At 38.7% G+C, this 20,827-nt stretch overlaps 1 protein-coding gene across 1 annotated transcript in view; it reads right to left on the bottom strand.

Annotated features, from left to right (window-relative positions):
- Positions 1 to 8,044: 8,044 nt before the first annotated feature.
- Positions 8,045 to 20,827, bottom strand: part of SUSD5 (sushi domain containing 5) — a 43,567-nt gene continuing 30,784 nt past the window's right edge. The window contains exons 4-5 of the mRNA XM_013948109.2: positions 19,947 to 20,135; positions 8,045 to 9,619 (exon numbers count right to left, since the gene is read on the bottom strand). Coding sequence (XP_013803563.2) covers positions 8,340 to 9,619; positions 19,947 to 20,135 — 1,469 coding nt within the window. The 3' untranslated portion in view covers positions 8,045 to 8,339. The remainder of the gene's footprint in view (positions 9,620 to 19,946; positions 20,136 to 20,827) is intronic.

The following is a 20,827-nucleotide window of genomic DNA, read 5'->3' as shown; positions in this document are numbered from 1 at the left end:
GGTGGAGCTGACTGGGGAGGATATTCCCATCTGCATTGTTCCGGTTTTATAACATTTTTAGTTTACTTTTTTCTCATTATGATTTACCAAACTGACTTACAAGCTCTGCCAAGCACAGACTGTTTTCTGACTGTTTTTTTCTATGGTGCCCTAACTCTTGTGTGCTGCCTGTAGGTACTACTGTAATGCAAAAACAAAGTGCCTTTAAGACTCTTAGAGTGTTACCTACACTTCAAGTTACTGGGCCTGATGTTTTCTGTAATTATACATCTTGCATGGAAATAATGGGTTAGATGAGTGGACAGTGAGGTGGATTGAGACCTGGCTGAATGGCAGAGCTCAGAGAGTTGTGATCAGTGGCACAGAGTCTAGTTGGAGGCCTGTAGCTAGCGGTGTCCCCCAGGGGTCAGTACTGGGTCCAGTCTTGTTCAACTTCTTCATCAATGACCTGGATGAAGGCACAGAGTGCACACTCAGCAAGTTTGCTGATGATACAAAACTGGGAGGAGTGGCCGACACGCCAGAGGGCTGTGCTGCCATTCAGAGAGACTTGGACAGGCTGGAGAGGTGGGCAGAGAGGAACCTCATGAAATTCAACAAAGGGAAGTGCAGGGTCCTGCACCTGGGGAGGAATAACCCCATGCACCAGTACAGGCTGGGGGTTGACCTGCTGGAAAGCAGCTCTGCTGAGAAGGACCTGGGAGTGCTGGTGGACACCAAGTTAAGTATGAGGCAGCAATGTGCCCTTGTGGCCAAGAAGGCCAATGGTATCCTGGGCTGCATCAGAAAGAGTGTTGCCAGCAGGTCGAGGGAAGTGATTCTCCCCCTCTACTCAGCCCTGGTGAGGCCCCATCTGGAGTACTGCGTCCAGTTCTGGGCTCCCCAGTACAAGAGGGATGTGGCACTACTGGAGCAAGTCCAGCAAAGGGCTACAAAGATGATTAGGGGACTGGAGCATCTCTCTTATGAGGAAAGGCTGAGAGAGCTGGGCCTGTTCAGCTTGGAGAAGAGAAGGCTGAGAGGAGATCTTATCAACGTGTACAAGTATCTGAAGGGAGGGTGTCGAGAGGATGGGGCCAGACTCTTTTCAGTGGTGCCGAGCGACAGGACGCGAGGCAATGGGCACAAACTGAAACACAGACACTTCCATCTTAACATGAGGAAAAACTTTTTCACTGTGAGGGTGACAGAGCACTGGAACAGGTTGCCCCGAGAGGTGGTGGAGTCTCCTTCTCTGGAGATATTCAAAAGCCGCCTGGATGCAATCCTGTGCAATGTGCTCTAGGTGACCCTGCTTGAGCAGGGGGGTTGGACTAGATGATCTCCAGAGGTCCCTTCCAACCTCAGTGATTCTGTGATTCTGTGAATAACGTGTATGTGTAAAGCTTCTAAATAGGTTTTGCCTGTTCATAAAGCAAGTGGAATATACTGCAGAGGGTACAAGACAACAGAAGATCAGTTCCAGGATGTCTGTAGTATGCCTTCCAGAATTATTTCTTTCCAGTTAAATAACTCCCTTCCCTTCTTTCCAATGCTAATTTACAGTAACAGAGGTTGCTATAATCTTTTTTAAAATACATAGTATGTGGTAAAATATTGTGATAATTTCATTCCACCGGGAAGACGCTGAGCATCAGAGTTAACCTGTTTTGTGACTCATGTGACTTCAGTGGGGTTACACCAGGGATATATTTAGGGCCTATGAACCCTGATTTTTACCCTTCATCAAACAGTTGTTTAACCATTGCAAGTCTCTTGGGCATTATCAATTTTCTTGTAAGCTTGTGATTCTGTCTTTAAGGCTTCCTTAGCTGACATCTTTTCATGTTCAGTCATTTCCAAAACTCTCAGCCATACAGCTAAAATCTCTTGCCATTGTGCATTCTCAGGTGGGGATTTCATGACTTACTAGGATTTCCATTAGCCAATGATTTATTTTTTTAAAACCCACATTGTTTGATATTCTCTACTGTTCCATTTAACTTGAGGAGGCAACTGATATTCTTGTGGTGTTCTGAAATAGTACTATGATGCCTTTTTCATTTTGTTCAACTGTCTGTGGATTTGTTCTGGTTTTCTTAATTTCCACTACATATGTTCCCAAGACAGTTCAGTCTTAAAGTACAAGTAGTTCTCAAACCCTTGTTCTTTTCTAATGAGAAATAGCTCCTCTTCCAGTTCTTTAGTATTTATTGTGGCTTTTTTCAGCATTCTCAGGTTCTTTTAACTGATTTTTCTTTTGCTGCTGCTGTTATTAAATGCCAACACTTAATGTGACTGCAATAAATTATTGTCTTTTCTTCCTTTTCTCTGATCCTGCCAGCTTTTCTTGGGAGGCTACAGGAATATGGTTCTTGCCTCCCTTCTGCCACCCCAAATTCCTGCAATTGTGAGTTGTCTGCCTTAACTGTAGCAGCCTCTGCCTAACTGGATAGGTTATTTAGATTTCATCTCCATTTCTTTTGTTGACAAGGCTTATAGTATCACCATGATGCTCAGGGAAGCGTCATTTTGTTGAAGCCACTGTGTTTGTGTGATTCGAATGTAGCATTGGTACTATGTGTCTGCTGACTCTAGGCTGACCTTGGAGGTGAAATTCATATCGACTTCATTGGTAGTATTGCCTGTTGTGGAGCTGCCTAATTATGCTTTTCAGTTATTGTTCACATTTCTAACAAAGCTGGCTATTTGGATAGCTGCTGTTGACCTCTCTGATCCTCCTCTGCTGCCTGCAAGCAAGTTTGTAATACCTCTGCCATGTACTGAGCAACAAATAATAATTCAGTCAACATTTATAGGTGAACACTGGGTGAAGTTCATCTTCTGGCTGATGGCTAGCACAAGGTCCCTGCACAATTTGAGTCCTGTATTTGATCTTTTGTTGGATGGAGTCCTGCATGATGAGGAATTTCTTGAAAGCTTAAGATTAAACTGAGTCACAAATGCTGACGTACTCAGTCTGGTTCCAAGTGGATATTTGGTTATGTGAAAAACAAGACTGCTGGCTGTCAGGAGAATCTTTCTTATGTAAGAACCAAAGCTTGGGCAAGGAAAGAGAATTACAGGTTGGAAATGAGTGTATTCGACAGACTGTGCTGAGTATGTGATCTTTTTCAAATTAGTATCTGCTCTTACTGATAGTAATTCTTCGCATATTAATGCCTTTTGCTATTTCATCCTCATGAATATCAATATTCATTTAGAAAAGGAAGAAGGGTAGTGGTGCTTTGTTCTACTCAAAGCTTAGTTTAATTCTGTTCTCATAAAACAGCATCACAGACTCCATACTTACTGTGTCTCAGTGATTCCAATAGCCGATAAAGTCAGCTTCAAATAACAAATACTTTTAGAATGATCAGTTCTGGCAAATTCAACAGAAATTCAAATGTCATGCTGGGTTCCTTCATTCACAGTAATGATTCTTAGTTAATTCTGTTGACAATGCATGAGCCAAAAGGGAGTTTAAATTGCTTCTTTTTCCAGAGCTTTACTGCTTTGGAATGCTAAAATATAAACTTAAAAGTTAGTCGGATGCTGTTCTGAATTCAAGTGGAAAGCCTGTCTGACCAAGGAGGTGTCATTTTTTCATACTTGCCAGAATAAGTTCTAGATAGAATTAAAGGTGTGTCTCTTCAAGACAATCTATTCCTCTTTAAAATGATATAGCATGTCGTGTTTTACAAAGCTTCTTCTTAATACATTGTTGCAATTAATACCCACTGTATATTTCCACATTCATTACAGTTAATTATTGGTTGATATTGACAGTGAAGGCAGACTTAGAAAATCTATCATTTTGTAGAGTCTTCATTAAAAATGGTTTAAATAGCATGCAAATTTTACAGCTCTGAAAACTGAGTTGTGATTAGACAAAGATTTGTTGGATTATACAAGTACAAGTGTTTATTATGGCTGGTACTGAGAATAAACTGTTGCCTGCATATGCCAGCTACTATGGAAATATGTTTTTAAGTTCTAATGTGAGCTGTAAACCAAAGCTACTTCAGTTAAAAAATTTAATACTTAAACTGTGGGTAGAAGTAGTTGGTGCCAGAGAAAACATTCCCATTTAATAATGTTTGAACATAGAGCTGTGATGCAGTTTGTAGCAAGGCAGTGAGAAAAACCCACAACTAATCCTTCATTGCAGCTGTCTGAACTTTTGGTTGTCTGCCATACTTTAAACAGCGACTTCTTTTTTCTGGTGACTCAAGACTTGAATGACCTAGTGTGGAGAGTTTAAGCTATATACAAAAAAGAAGTTAAGCAAGAAATAGCCAAAGTAAGTTGGGTTGCACACCCCAGCAAATCAGGGTTTTGTATCTTAAGTCCTCTTCAGTGCCTAGAAAAAAAATTTAAAATAAATAGATACCTTTTTATTTATTTATTTTTTGGCAAGGAAATATTCAGTGGTTTAGACACCCATCTCTCCTCTCTCCCCCCTTCTCTTTCCTTAGAGTGTTGGTGGTATATGGAAACTAAATTCTGTAGAGAGTTCTGAATTTTTTGAGTTTATAAATGCTAACCTTTTTTTGGAGAGAGACTTCCTAAGTTTTCTTTGATTATTTTTAACTTTTTCTTCCCTTTGATATAGCTTTTAGGTAGGCCTTTTAAATGGCATCAAGTAACAAATGTGCTTTTTTACTGATTAATTCTTTTGCAAAGTAATGGAACTTTGCTTACTTTAAAATGGAAATAGGGTAGGCAGAGGTGTAACTTTATGTGAATACTAACTTTAAAGAAAAAAATCTGGGCTTTATGCCTTTGTCCCATTCTCACTATCACTCTTATGAAAAGGGATCAAACATTTTATTATCTGAACTGGTGCTAACCCTGTAGTTTGACAAGTATTACCAGTCCGGTCAGTTTTCATCATGACTAAGTTTAAAATGGTCTTTCACAGCTACATGTTATGGTCTTCCATAGCTACATGCTGTGTTGTATCTTAGCATTACAAATTAGTGGAAATGAAAAATCAGAAATTCTTTTCATTGAAGGAAAAAATCAACCCATCCCGGCTTCAGTGCCCAAGGCAACAAATTCCCAGTGTAATAGCTTAGGAGATATGGTATGCAATAAAGCTATATAGTGCAATAAACCATGTATTGTCACCTAGCTGGCAAATGAAAGCCAACTGCAGAAATAAAGGGGATTTTGGACTGAGAACTTACTGAATACTTAAAATCAGTGATTCTAATGTTTCTGTATCCAGGGGAGCAAACAACTCTTGGTCTCAAGGGTTTGATCCCCAAAGCACTGGCAAGAGAAAGGCTGGCTGCTGTAAAGTCTCCCAGTAGCTTTAATGGGGCACCTTGCAACGTCACTTCTCATCCTGCCTGGTAGCAAATTGATACAGGACTGTGCCCAGATGCTGCAGGAAATGATTTATATAAAATGGTGGCTCAGTTAATAGGTAGTTATTGAAAAAGGAGAGGAGGGTAAAGGGAGAATGTTTTAGTCATCTCTTCACCTACTAGTTCCCTTTGTTAATACTGGCGAGTTGATTTAGGCCAGTCTATTGCAGGACATGGCTTCCCTTGAAGAGGATAATACATGGCTTTTATCACAAGGCAATAGGCCACTCTCTTAAGGAATAGATGTCACCTCACAAAATCGTTCCTGATATTTCCGTTTACTTTTTCCTTTCCTAATTTCAACCCACAGCTGGTACTTTTAGTGATGACTTGCTATGCTAAGTAATTTCTCTCTGTATTTTGGCCTTACAATCTTCAGATTTTGTATTTATTGTACTCTGTGTATTGTTGTCCATCCCTACTGTCTTTAATTAGCCAAGTTTCACACACAAAAAGAGGTTTAAGTCAAATGTATAATTCATGGACGGTTTATCCCCATTCTTTGATTAGCTTTCAGAGACTCCTTGAATCATTCTGGTAAAGTAAAAACTACAAGAATAAGCAGATTCTACTGCAAGGGGGTAGACGTTTTTCTAAGCAGAACTGGGCTGGCAGCTCAAGCTAAACACTTTTCAGCTAACTTTTTAATATTGAAATGTCTTCTAAAAGAATTATCCAAGTGACAGACTTATCTTTTCTCCATAAATAGGTGGGCAAATTGGATGATTTACACAAGAACACACACAGCCCCTTCCTTTCACTTTTTTGTAACTTCATTTTTATTTAAATACCTCCAAAGCATTATGTTATGTACATTTTCTCCTGGTTATGAATAACAAGTATTTCTAAGTCTCAAATAAGATCCCTGTACAGTTTGCGTTTGTAATTATATTTTGACTCTGATTTTTACATGTTCAGCTACTGAGCCTAATAGTATTGACATTTCATTTTGAATGATACTGCACAGAACTGTAGCACATATTTGTAGCTTTCAGATAAACAGTATTTTAAATGGATCTTCCTGTGTTTCTTTTGCAGTATATTTCCACAAGATTACACACGGAATGTTTTAGTTGAGTTACCAGTCTCCATAAAGTTGCTTAGTGCTAAATCCTTTGTTTTTTTAAAACATCACTGCATAAAAAAATAGTTTACAACAGAAATTCTAGGTTATTTCATATTCTAGAATGCATTAAAAGCATAAAGTCATGTGTATGTCAGGGAACAAAATATTTACAAATCTGTACAGTTTCTGTTGATCTTTATTTACTGTGGCTCTAGCCAGGCAATTAGGTTCAACTCTTACCACTCTAAGGTCAAATTCTCCAAGATAATGTATAGCTGTCATTTAAAAATTCTTTATTTTCCTTACCAGCCTTAAGATTGATGGGTATATGATGGGCCAAATTCTGCACTCCATTTCATAAAGTCTATTTTCCATGGAGTTAGAGATAATTATCACTATGACCCCAGGCAGAATGTGAAACTGTGTGAACTCCACTGAGTCACTTTTTCTTACTTGAATATTTTGATCTGCTGAAGTACTTCAGTATTTTGGCTGAGTATGCAGTAGAGTGGCAGATGAATTCATTTCTGACTTGCAGATTATTCACAGTTGCCAGTCTTTTTCTTGTTCATTCAGAAAGCTAAGGAAGAACACTTAGTATTAAATGCACCAGAACTATTGGAAAGGCTTCTAGAAAACATTTTCCTCTCTCTCCATGTTTATTCTTAAAAACCGTTTGAAATGGAACATGAAGCTGAAAAAACCTCTGTGTTTTTACACTAACACCCAGTCTAAAAGCCAAGTGTTTACATTTTATCAGCTGGATGTGATTTTTCTCTTTCCCAGGTTTGATTTATCTTTAAAACCACAATAAGCAGCTTTCTAAATGGATACCCATCTCCCATAGCAAATCTTAACCCACCTCATGCATCCCTTCAACTGATGAAAGAACAGGACGGTGAAAATTGATCATTTCACAGAGTTCATATGGCAGAAATACTGTACATGACTTCAGTTGCCCGAAGGTACTTACTGGCTGTGAATTGAAATTCAGCATCTTGATCAGTTGGTATCAAGAGGGAGCACTTATGTTCAGAAAAGCAACTGACTTCAGATAGGGTTGCAAAGTGCTTCATCATTGTCTGGCTCTTTAATAAGAGGCTATTCATCATAACACCTGAGATCAAGGGTATTCTGACTCCTCTCTTGCTAATATTAAAGGAAGGATGGCACTTACAGTACTCTGAATTCCAAGGAGACATCATGACTTCTATAAAAAGATTAGTATAAGAATGGCACTTCTTTGCTAAGGCTAAAAGAACACCTTCCAGAAAAATATCATAATGACCCAACATTTTTGGCTTGTTAATTTTATGACATTGAAAAGAAGTACCTTAGTAATCTTTGCAATACTGCCCATTAAAGTATGGTAGCAAATAGTTTTTCTTTTTAAGACGCATAAGGTAATAATTTGTTACTGTGGTTTATCCTGACCAGTTTGGTTGGATTCTAAAAGAAGGAACAAACAGCAAATGTGTGGTTGCTCCAAAAACATCCTTCTCCCATCCTTCCCTCCTCCTTTCCCTGTTCTGCTGAGAATAGACCAAAAAGGCCTGACCAGCCCTGCCATTAGATTATAACCAGGTAATGCAGAAATTAATCAATTAATTTATTATTAATAGGAGCAAAATGTAAAAGCGGAACAAACTGTAGATGTACTACTAAGCACATTGTGTCCTGCTGATGTCTCCAAAAGACCCCTGTGACAAAAACGTACAAATTCTTTAGCTCTGAAAGGTCAGATATACTAAACTGTGATTTCAAAAAGCTGAAATCTCTTCTGTCTTCTATGTTCTTTTAGGGTGTTTTTTCTTCTGCTTTCTGCACTGCTGGATTTTAGTATCCATGAGTCATATGATCCTTCTAGCGTCAATACATTTTTCTTCTGATTTCTAGCACCTCTCCCAAAACACTCCAATTTAGACTTTCTGCATTTCAATGTGTTGGTGGTGGTAGTGGTGGTAGCAATGATGTCTGGGTTGACACCTTCCATTCAGTTTATAGACAGAATTTTTTTGCTGCCGTTTTTTGAAAAACCACACAGCCAGTACAGCTGCAGCCAGTAACAAGCACAGAAGAATCACAATTACTGCTATGATAGCACCTTTACTTGACTCGGGACAATTCTCTCCCTCACATGGTTCAGAAGTGGGGAAAAGCTTTTCTCCAAGGCCTTGGGTGAGATTTTCTTGCTCAACTAATTCCTGGGATGATGTGTCAGTAAAGATATTTGGATCTGGCGCAGTGGTTGCTACTTGTGCTGGGTAGGCTGTTGTTTCTTTTGCTTCTGCATATGGAGTGTGATCAAAGAGGCTGACCACCACAGAGGTTTCTGACATGGATGTCTTTAGGCTGGTAATGTCAAACAGCACGGTCATACCAGGCTCCTGAGTCACGAGTTCCAGAGATGTAGTTGGATGGTCCCGCATTGTGTCATCATAACCTCTGATCACACTTAGGTTCTCCAGACCACTCACTGATGTAAGTGGTACTGGTGTCTCTTTGGCCCCATCATCTGTCCTTGCTGTCACTGCCACAATCTCTGTTAAACCTTTCTCTGGGGCTGGGCTACCATTGCCTGATTTTCTAACTTCAACGTGATTTGGTTGGTCTGTTGTGAGGATGATGTCTTCTTCTGTTCCCATTGATCCATCAACTTTAGCCCCCTCCTCTTCATCATCTTCTACCACTTCTTGCGTTACTGGATAACCATCTAACCATGACTCATCAGTAATGGCAACTGTATCTATCTCTGCCTTTGTATCATTGGTCGTGAGAATGGGCCCAATGGGGAAATCCTCACTGTCATAAAACATTTTGGCACTAGGTTCATCATAGACTGTCTTCACCCCAATGTGGTTATCACCCTCAGAAAACTGTGCTTTAGTGGAATCATCTGTTTCTTTCTCTGATTCAGGTTCACTAAAAACCTCTGATGGAAACCAAAACAAGTTTTTTTGGCTCAGGAGTGAGACAGGGGATTCAGTTGGTGCCTTGCTTCCTTTTTCAGGAGTATCTATGTCCTTAGTAACATCTTTCATGCTTCCAGTTCTTCCATCCTCTGTACTTTTAGTGAAGGAAAGTTGTTCTTGTTCCTGCTCAGTTTCCTCTTTGCCATTGCCATGTTCATTCTCAACAATAGGTATTGATCTGTCATCAGGAAAATTATCTTCATAGTCAATGTGTGCCTCAGTCTCATCTAGAAAAGTTAAAAAGAACAAAAGCAAACATTTAATTTCACCAAAAAAGTGATGGGCTCATTTTTTACGATGGCCAAGAAGAAAGGTGTAATGCGGTATACTGACTTTCAGACAGTGCTTTTCATAGTGTTATGTTTATTTGAAATGGAGATGGTCCACCATGAGCTTGATAGGCAATATCAAGTTAAAAAAAATGAGGGTAGGTAACTGCTAATATCTTGTCTTTCTACATTTAAAAAACTATATACATAATTTACTGTCAGTAGTTAAAGGGTTTCTTTCAGCTCCTTTTTATTTTCTCAAACCTTTACTCTCCCTAAGGTGACTATTTTTTCCAGACTTGAGGAAAAAATTTGATCATTTTCAAGCAGGAAAGATGTATGGAAAGGAATGTATAATAAAAATTAATTAAATAATTAATAATTACACTTTTTTTTAATAAACAGTTAAAGTCTTACAGTAACTTCATCCCTGAAACATGATTGTCTTTCAGTGACCTTTTGAGTTGTCTTATTTTGAAGGGTTATACTCAAAACTTTGTGTTCAATTTTTATCGTTACAGTATTTTCTTAAATGACCTTGGTGTTACAGTGGTACTCCACCTGGGGACAGGTGAATTGAATGGTATTTCTCATCTCATAAGCAGCTTTTCAGAGCTGTCCAAGGAATACCCCCTCACCAAAGCTGACATAGAGTTCTACTTATCTTCATCTGAAAAATGAAAGTTTATTCCCTGTGACTATAAGGGTAGAAAACTCTGTCTCCAAACACTTAAAGCCTAATGCTTAGGTATCAAGATTATGCCCACTGTAATCAACACTTGGGCTTCTTATTTTAAGAAATGGAATGTTACCAAAAAATAAGGTGTAAAACAGCAAAAAAACAATGGAGCGCAACAGAGGGGCAGATTCATCACATTATCTGTTTGATTTAGAAGTACTCCCTACGCCTCTCCAGACCTACCACTCATAGCAAAATAGCCTTGACTCAGAGGACAAAAGTAAGTGTTTGAATTTGAATGAAATAATGCATTGTAATTTATATTTCTTCCCTTCTTTTAAAGCCTTAGCCCAATGAAGAATTTTCCAAACTAGACAGGGTGGCTGATTTTCAGCTCACACAAGTTTTACTCCACAGAAAGTTGATGTAATTGCTGAGATTTATGCTGGCATAAAAAGTCCTAGAAAATAGTGCCTTAGGATATGGAAAATAAAACAAAATGAATCATGGTGAGAATTTTTCTTTTTAAAAGAGTGTTTAGTCTTTAGTGAAGACAGTGAAACAATAAACCTGGCATGACATGGGAAACAAGAAATTAATAGGAGAAGCTATATAGCAAATCAATACATTCAGAAAGCCTTGTGTTTTTGTCTGTTTACACTCCACCAGCTTTGAATCACATTTTCATCTGGGGCCCACCTCAAATTCCGAATGAGTCACATTCTCCTTGGAGGCTCTGTCCCAGGATTCTGGCACAGCCATATTTGGTCTACTCTTAAGAAGGATTAGAAATAGAGTCAAACCAGTCTGACCAAAAACACTTAGTGGTGATACGGCTCACACCAGCTTATTTTTTTTGCCAGAACAGCTTAAACTGGAGGCCAGAACAGAATGAGTATTAGTAAAAGGTATTTTTCTTGGAATAGCATCTGGGTCTACCATTAACCAAAGTAGTTATGCTGATGAAACTGAAATGAGGGACATAGCCTGTAGAGAGTTAATACCTACATTAAAGTTATGCTGGAGAACTGGCTGTTCTAAGCAGGTTCACTCTTGTATGACAGCAAGGGTGTACGGTGTACAAGACACAACAATGATAGCAACAGGTCTCTCTCCCTTCTGGTCCTGGTCTTCTCATCTCATTGAATAAATCTCTAGATGTTCTTTGTCCTCTCCAAAGCAGGAAAAAAAACTTCCGTCTGGTACAAAGAGGACTTGACAGACTATGAAATCCAGCTCTTGGAGTGGAAAGCTTTCTGGTAGGACTACCACTTTTCTAATTAATCCAAAAATCTCCTCCAACAGTATTCCAGACATTATTTAATGAGTGGAAGGTACCTCTGAGTACCAGAGCATTTTAGCAACATTTTTATGAAACTAGGTGTGGTAATGGCCATTGTTATCTAGCATTTACAATAGCCATCAAATGCTAGTCTCACTTCGTTCCCTTGTCTCACTCTCACTTAAAAAGTTTTCTACTTGGTGCTTTTTTTGAATGGAAACAGTGCCTTAAGCCATTTTGTCCTCTTATTCAGATCCCTTCTAAAAATTCATATCTGCCATGCCTATTTCACTAAAACCCACTGTCTCTAAGGACAGTCTATAACAGTATATTGCATATGTATGAAGTGTAACATCGTAACATAAGAACTCACTGATTACCAAGTCTGATGTTCATTGTTTTCTTTTTTTGAGATGAATCATCAAACCAGTCTGTCTTCACCTGTATGTCTTCTGTACCTTTAACTATTTTTGTAACTCATTTATCTTTCAGATTACAGGATGAAACATTGATTTTTACATTATGGTGTTCTCGTGCATGTAGACATATTCCTGCACAAAAATTGTATTTGTATGCCTGTGGTGTTTCCTCCTTATCTATTCTTCAGATAGCAAGAGGAACAGCCAGCCAGTATTCATATTATTGACCAGTATGGTTCATTAGTCACTGTTTAAAAACTGTAATAATATGCTTCTTATAAAATTTAGAGTTTTTCCCTCTTCAGTATCTCTCCTGCAGTGTATTTTCAGTCCTTTAGAAGAAAGTTGTATAGAAACACCTCAAGAAACAGCATATGCTCCTGGGAAAATACAAGTCCTCAGTCTATCAGAACATGTCTGGGTTTGTTGAACCATCAATCAAGTTTCCCAAACTTGCTGTCTGTGGGCCCAATCCTGTATGTATAGGAATGAATTGGTGTTTTCTTAAAACTTAGCTGAGGAAAGAAAAAGCCCATTGTAGACAAAAGAGAGCCTGAGGTTGGAGTTCATTATGCACTGCTTGTCACTGCATAAGGGAGTCTTGTTCCCTTTGACAATCAGGTTGTAGCCCAAGTTGTAAAGCTGCTATAATGTATTTTCATATGCAATCTCCTGTATTTGTACAGTTTTTAGCAAAGACTATCAACATAACTAATGTTAGCTTATGGGATGCCAGAATGAAAGCAACTATTGAGCTGTCGAACCATCAAAGGAAATATAGACCCCTTGCTCTGAAGCTTTGATTTATATGATCCTGAATCGACTTACACAGTAATAATAGTCCATTCTTTCTTCTGGGCCTCAAACCTTCAGATGGGGCTTGGACTTAGTATTTAGTGAGTTTGTGTCACCATGACAACCTTTTAAATCAGCTGTGAGCTTGATTTTCCAGGAACAGATTGCACGACTTTTACACTTCTTTTTGCTCACCACCTCAGCACTTTCTTGAGCTTTCCAGCTCTCTGAGTTTTCTTCTCAAAAATGAAGAGAACAACAACCAAAGTAGACTTAGCTCCACCTCTTATCTAAATAGTTGTAACCTTTATTTACACATTTTTTAAAACCAGCTAGCAATTGATTTAAAAGTGGCTGCATCTTCCTTCCTAGTCAGGCAGGTCTGGTTTTAAGAATAGCTCACACTGAAAATCATTGGTCCAAGACTGAAATCTTTCTATTTTCAGTCACTGTTCCACCTTACCCCTACCCTCTTCTGGCAGACTGAAGGATCAGTGAGTTTTGATTCACTGTCTGGTGGATTACTGAGGCTAAAATGAACATTTTACAGCAACAGATGCTCAAATGGCATACTATCAAAGATGTGAAGTTCAATTTCCATTGGTAAATTTCTTTTAATTTAGCCTTATCCTTTTTGGGAGGTACCCAGTCTTAAACTGCTTTCATGTCCTTCAACTTTTGATCCTAATTTGAAATTAGCGACCAAGAATAGGGATGGACAAAACCAAAGAGCCTGGTTTTCCACACTCTAGCATCAGTTTAATTCTTCTCCTTGACAGTATATTAGCATCCGAGTTCTATTTTGAGTGTTGCTATTTTGGACAACCATAAAGTGCACTGCATATTTTGTGAAAGTATTTTTGGAGTACAGGAAATTGAAACTTGATTCTGTGTAGACCATCAACATAAACATTTCTACTGTATAAAAGCATCTTTTTTCTAAGAATGTCTAAGCAGTTACAGCAAACATTAACAAGCTGGCACCTGTCTCTAAAGGTGTGGAGGATATGGTACAGAACATTTAGATTGATTTGCCTAAGTTCTGTCAAATCTGTGTACTACTAGATTTACCCATTTGAATTGGATCAGGCAGATGTACTTGATCATGTTTCTGTCAAACCAAGCAGAGTACACTACAGAGAATTTGTGTTGCCTATTGTCTTTTACACCAGCTACAAGAGGGAGGATGATTCTCATTCTAGTAGGAAACTTGCTGTTATATAACCCATCGTAATTTTTTTAACTAATTTGATTTGGCAGAATAAGTTCAAGCCAGATCGATACTTTACATTAATCATACAGCAGGTAAGTAACAGACCTGAAAAAAGAATCAAAGCTTGTCATGACATTTGTTTTTACAGGCCATGGACATATTTTGCTGCTTATTTTACTTGTCTGTCACAACTCTCCCTTTCCACTTTCAAAAAACCCCCCAAAAAACAAAAAGCATCCCCAAATAATAATAAAAGCTAGAGACATTTTGTTTTACCTTCCACATTAAAAAAAAAAAGATTTAACTGATGCTGGCTTGTTGTGCTTACAGACCACTTGAATGCAAATCAATTGTATTCTTAAAAATTCAGCAGAACTATGTGTAATGAGGCACAAAGACTGAGGGTTGTAGATGAAGCTTTCAGAGGTGTTCAATGTCAGCTGAATCACCCTTACATTGAAGTCAAAAGAAGAATGATCCTCAATGTGGAAAAGTTAGACCAGCACTGAATATATTAGAAAAGTATCCAAGTGTTCATACTGGATAGAATCCTTAGATGTGCAGAAGATATGACCTCTCCTGCCACAAGCTTATAGTTTAAAAAAAAAAGAAAAAGAAAAAAGAGTCAAGGAGAAAGGATAAATTACATTTACAGGGCGGAGATATGGCATGATTTCTCAGCCATCTAATCTACCTTCTTTTTTTAGGAAGCAAACTTGAGGACACTTGATCTAGCCTAATACAATGCAGCCCTGATCCCTCCACTGAAACATTAGCATTAACACTGCTGATACTGAACCAACAGTAAAAAAAAGAATGTCGTTTGGCAACTGTTGGTTTAGTCCCTCTGCCTGTAGGACAACCACAGAATGTCACAGAGTGTCTGCTTTCAGACCTTATTATAATGCCAATTTTCAGGATATATTCTGTGAAACAAGTATGTTCTCTCCACAGAAATAAATAGAAAAAAATAATAAACTGCAAAAACATTTATTTCCCTGTTCCCTGCTTAAGGTTGCTTTGTTAGGTTGAATATCCCTGTGTTTTCAGCTAGAACACAGCAGCTTTTCATGATGAGAAAGTGAAGGAAACACCAACTGTACAGAGCCACTTTTTTTCTTAAAAAGCATCTTGATTAAAAATTACAGTCCATTACCTCATGTGTGCCATTTGCAATATATTGTTTGCTTAATTTACAACACACTTTATGGTATCCAGAATCCACTTAGTATAACCCCAAAATGATTTTGTTCAGTTATGCTCGTAGCCAAGTTTTGCCAGTATATTTTGGATTATGTGAGTATTGATGCATAATGTATTTTTCCATTTAATTTATGGGTTTGCCAACTATACCAACTGCAATTACATCCTTGGCAGCCGAATGGACCACTTCTATTCTAACTGACTCACAACAGAGATGAAAGATGATCATAAAGCCACTTCAATGAACACCTAAGTGCTATATTTAGACCCTGGTAAGATGATAGTTCCCTGATTCTGAATCTGCTCTTATTGAGCAACTGGAAATGTAAAGTAGATCCAATAATTTTACACAAATAAAACAGAAACCTCATTACTGTTCTTTAGTCAGAGATTCTGCTTGGAAAGCTGGGCATTAGAATGTGGCAGTTAGAACAGTAATATATAGTTGTAATGTCTGCAAGTCTCAAAAGAAATCATGAAGCTGGATAAATATTATCCCTATTTCATGGATGATGAGGTGGAAAAAGCAGCAGAGAACAGCACAGTTGACTTGCCCGCAGTCTCAAAGACATTGCCAGATTTAGGAACAGACCTTCTTATATCTGACCAGAGTTTTTTCCACGTGGCTCTGTTGTGTTTGCATAAAAGCGCTGGGCATTACTTTCCAGCTGCTCACCCAGAGCAGACTGAATCAGGGGACTATCAGCTTACAAGCAGCTAAATATAGCTCTCAGATGTTCATTGAAGTGGCTCTATGGTCATCTTTCCTCTGTCATGAGCCAGTTAGAATAGAAATGGTCCACTCTGCCACCAGGGATGTAAAGTCTCCGTAAGCCCCATCATTAGCCTTCACAACAGTAAAGTTACTCTCTTGCCTCAAAACACCTGAAAAGTGGTGTGTGTATGCTGTCTTCTGGAGTATTTAATTAATGATTCTCATCTCTACTATGACCCCAATATATCTATCAACTGTAAATCAGGCTTCTTTTAATTAAACTCTAAATTTTGTTCTTTTTCACAAAATATTTTATTTATTTAAATAATGAACTCTAACATTAAAAAACAAACACATTTGGGTTTTCTTGTAACAGATCCCTTCCTAAGGAATTGTGATCAGGAAGATTGAATATGTAATTATTAATGATTCATAGAACACGTGTAATATTTTCTATTCCAAGTCCTTAAAGTGTTTTAAAAACATTAATCAGAGGAAGCTCCTCAGCAGGAAATCTACATTTAAATCATTTTAAAAATTATAATCCACAATATTACATCTGCTCCCAAGTTACAGTGTTGATGTTTGTGATTTTACAACCACACTTTCCTATTTCTTTTAAAAATATTTTTCTCTCCCCTGCCGCTGTGTGAAAGGCTCAGGCAAAACAGGGGAAATAGACTATTTATATAGGGAAAACAGTGAAACACGCACAACTTAAATGACTCGATTCTCTCCTTTCCTTACTCTGGTGTAATACAGTTTTATTTCTATGTTAGATAAAATTAGCATTTCCACTAAACCCAGTGAATAAAAAATATGTATCAATTTGGTGGAGGTTACAGGCGATTCAGACCCACTGGGTTATTGGATGTAGATACTCTTTTTTTCCTTCTCTCCCTCCTTACTCCCTCCTCTGCAGCAGTATTTCACTTAATCATCTGAACTGCTGTTTGTAACAACAGTTCTGGAAGCTAAAATAGTTCAGAAAGAAGTCCGAATATTTTTTGGTATCTTTACACCATTTAGCTGGTTTTGAATATTTAGCTCCCTGGTGCACAGACACAACTCATTTTTACTAAGAATTATTTTGACCTTTTCTCCTTATTATCCACCACCTGGCGGTACATATTCATGAATAAAAATAACTCCTAGCAAGATCCTGGGCATTAAGGCATACATGTTCTGAAAGGGATATGCTAACTGAAGCCAACAGAGATAGCTTCACTCTGTTCCAACTTCTAAGAAGCCTGTCCTTTTCCATCTGCCCAGTTGTATATCAGCCCACTCCTTTGTTTAAAATATATATGTTTTTGCCAAAAATATCATCTTAAAGGTGTGATGCCTCTCTGAAAAAAAAAAATATTCTCTCAGGACTATTCTGAAATTTTGAAATAATTCTGAGCTTTATGCATTGAGTAGAATAACATGAGAAAGAGAAAGTAAAAGAATTTGGATTGCATCCAAATCTGTATGCATGGTACTATTTAAGTTACGTTTAAACAAAGGGAAAGTTAAAAGTTTGTTGCAGAACCTAACTAACAAACATATAAAGGCAGATTTTTTGTAGCTTTAAATTAAGGAAAAGCCTTTATTATCATTTCCCAGAGTTTTTATTGAGTTTGGTTTCGCTTTTTTTTTTTTTTAAGCCCCAGTTCCTTGAGTAAAGCTATTTGGTAAGAAACTCCACATCCATTCTTTTAAAGGAGGAAATGTCTAGGTAGCTACTTTTGTGTTTGCAGAGAAAATTTCTGAAAGCAAAGTACATGATAAAAATTGTGTGCTTTTTAATAAAGCAAATTAAAAATAATATGCTTTTTTTTTTACTTTTAATTTTCACTGCCTAGTTCTAACCCTAATTGTACTTCTACACGTTATTACCACTCTGTCACAGACTTCTCTTCTGGCATGGGCAGCTCTGTTAATTTATGTATGTCTTTAATTTTCCTAAGCTACTACAGGGAGTGGCATTTATCCTATAGGTAAGGTCAGCAGTTTAAAAGTGCTAATGCAACTAATAGGAAAGGACTAGTTAAAGCTGTTGAGCCAGACTGAGTTTTTACAAGCCAGTAGACAAAACCTAGGGCTTGAAAGATGGAGAATTACAGTATTATCCTTTTGCATCCCAAATAAAAATCCAAGAACACCTAAAGGATGGTCAACTCCATCTGACCTAGACGGTGCAAAAGCAAAACTTCACAAAACTCAAATTCAGAGATGTAATACAAGGAATTTTAAAATGCTGGTGAGCGTATTTTTCATGAATGTAGAAACCCCCTCTGGAAGGACGGCACGTGAACTCCCCAGGTTCGGGCTTGCCCCTCGGTGGGGGAACAGCTGACATGGGCTGCTCTTGTGATGGCTGCTCGCAAGCGCAAGGGGAACTCCGCCACGGTGGGACAGGGGACGCGTGCCCAGCAGGGGCAAGAGGCCGGAAGAAAAGGCCAAAAGTCAGACTCCTTCCCCAGCCCTCTGCCCAAGGAGAAATGCCGCATGGAGGTTTATGCAAGGGAAGGACGGGGGGGGGGGGGGCAGAGAGAGGCCAGTGAAGGTGGGGGAAGGCGAGGGGCTGCACAACACCAGCAGGTAGCAGGGCGGGCAGCAAGAACAAACGAGACTGAAAAGCTGAGAGAGCTCCAAAAAAATGCTGTAAGGCACTTTTTCTTGACCATAAGGAGGATGCTCTCTCAGGGATCAAGATGTGCTAGTCAGCAGCACGCACTTGAGGAGAAACCACAAGGAGACGATGTGGGGAAAAGCTGCGGGTATGTTTCTGGGCCACCTTCAAAGACGAGAATCTGCTCGATACTGGCAGGCCTCTGGAAGGAGAGATCTGGGGAAATTTAAAGCATGGGGAAGGTGAGAAGGGCATTTAAAAGGATCGGCTTCTGCATTAATGGGACTGAACTGAGAGGAAATTTGGTGCTTTCACAGGCTTGGGCCCCAGAAGGGCAGAAATCTCCACTATGTTCCAAAATCTGAAATCTAGCTCCTGAGGGGCTTCCGCATGTAGCGTCATGTGAAGATATTAAGATGGTGACCAGGTGATAAAATCATGGACCACCTAAAAATGTCTACGGTAAGGAAAGAAAGATGTTATTTGCATATGTTTGCCATGCTTAGTGTGTTTCTACAAAAAGATATAGGTTTTTCTCTGTTCTTGCCTTAGGTTCCCAAAGGCAAGAACAAATATTGGGTTTTCATTTCAGTAGCTGGTCTGTAGCAACTCTGTGGCTTCATGTGAAAATAAACATAGCAGAGGACGTACAAAATCTGCATTATGCACTCTATCTGGCAAACAATGCCTTTGGCTCACTAATGCTGCCTGGACATGAGTCTTGAACTACTCTGAAAAAATACCTGTGATATTTGTTGTCACATTAGTAGTAATCCCTTTCCTGCAGTAAACAGGTAAGTACACTGAAAAAAGAATTAGCACATACAAAATTATAAACAACCAATTACCAGAAAGGGCTGGTTCTGATTTTGAATAACTAGATGAAGGTTCTTCCCAAAGGGTTATTTTCTAGTAATTGAAAACTGTGTTTAGTACTAAAGAAAAAGTCTTTCGGGGGGGAAAAAGTAGGAAGATGGTGATGTGGAAGGCAGAAGTTGAATGATAACCTTGAGATAAGACTCACAATGAATCGCTAAACTGGGTTTAGCAGATACAGCAAAAATAAATATGGCATAAAGCACTACACTTTTTTTATTGTAAATGGCTCCTGCTTCCCAAAAAGAAACTCTCTGCTCATAGACGCATGTGGTTCACTGCGATGACTATTAACAGTATTGTAAAAGCCCTGTTGGGCCAGCTGCGACATAAATACAGGAAGATAGTGATGCTTTAACCATCAAGACCTCCAGCTGGAAGTCAAAATACCCAGGAGACCCTCCATTAAGCCTGAGTAAGTCTCGGCTGGACTGCTGGGAAGCTGTGACAGTCCGGTGCTGCGTTTTGGGTGCTGGGTGAGCTTACCTTTGACACAGGCCTGAACTTGGCCGTACCATTCCCCACAGCTGTCACAGAGCAGTGTGAAAGCACTTTCCTTGCTGCCCATGATGTACCCCTGTGCGCAGACATACAGAAGCTCGTCCCCCATTTCAAAGCCCGTGTGACCGTGCAAGATGGTGTGAGGGAAGGACGGCGGGTCCCCACATGGTTTGTCTGAAAAGAGAAAAGAAATGAGCCTGCAGAGACTGTGTAATAAGTCTTTAATTGCAGCGCTAACTATGGTACTAAAATAGTAACCAGGAAGATAAATTTACACAAATCCACAGAACTTATACATTTCATCCAATTCATGCCCTCATACTCCTTGATAAATAAGTACAGTTGTGTCTGGGAAGGTATATACAGGGCTATATTTGTGATGTAACATATATCTAGTGGGGCTTTGTTTTCTGCAAGTCAACCAAGGAAGTCAAGCTGTAGCTATCTTCTCTGCCTGCTTCTATAACATGAATAAGGGCTTGTGTAGGTTGGGACTGGATAGCAAATGCTTGCACACAGTCATTTTTCATAACTGCAAAAAAGGTTATGAAATTGTTTGAGACTAGCACTTTAGTATCTGCTTCACTGTAGTAAGCCGTCAGAGGCTGAGAAATGACCCAGTCATTTTTCAAACCATCTCTAATCTTCCTTTATTTCTTATAATTAGAAGTTTCTTCCCAGATACTCAAATTTCCCCCATAAGAGACACCTAACCTATAAAAAATAGTGGCCGGGGGTAACACAGCTCTGATCTCTGTGAGAATCTAAAGAGAGCTAAATTTATCAGAATAGAAAATCTAACAGGATGTTGTTTGACAGTATTTCTGCTTGCAGCACTAGGTACCAGAAAGTAAAAATGACTGAAA

Source organism: Apteryx mantelli, chromosome 2 (genome assembly GCF_036417845.1).
Source record: "Apteryx mantelli isolate bAptMan1 chromosome 2, bAptMan1.hap1, whole genome shotgun sequence".
Taxonomy (NCBI): domain Eukaryota; kingdom Metazoa; phylum Chordata; class Aves; order Apterygiformes; family Apterygidae; genus Apteryx; species Apteryx mantelli.
This window is presented reverse-complemented; position numbering and strand designations above follow the sequence as displayed.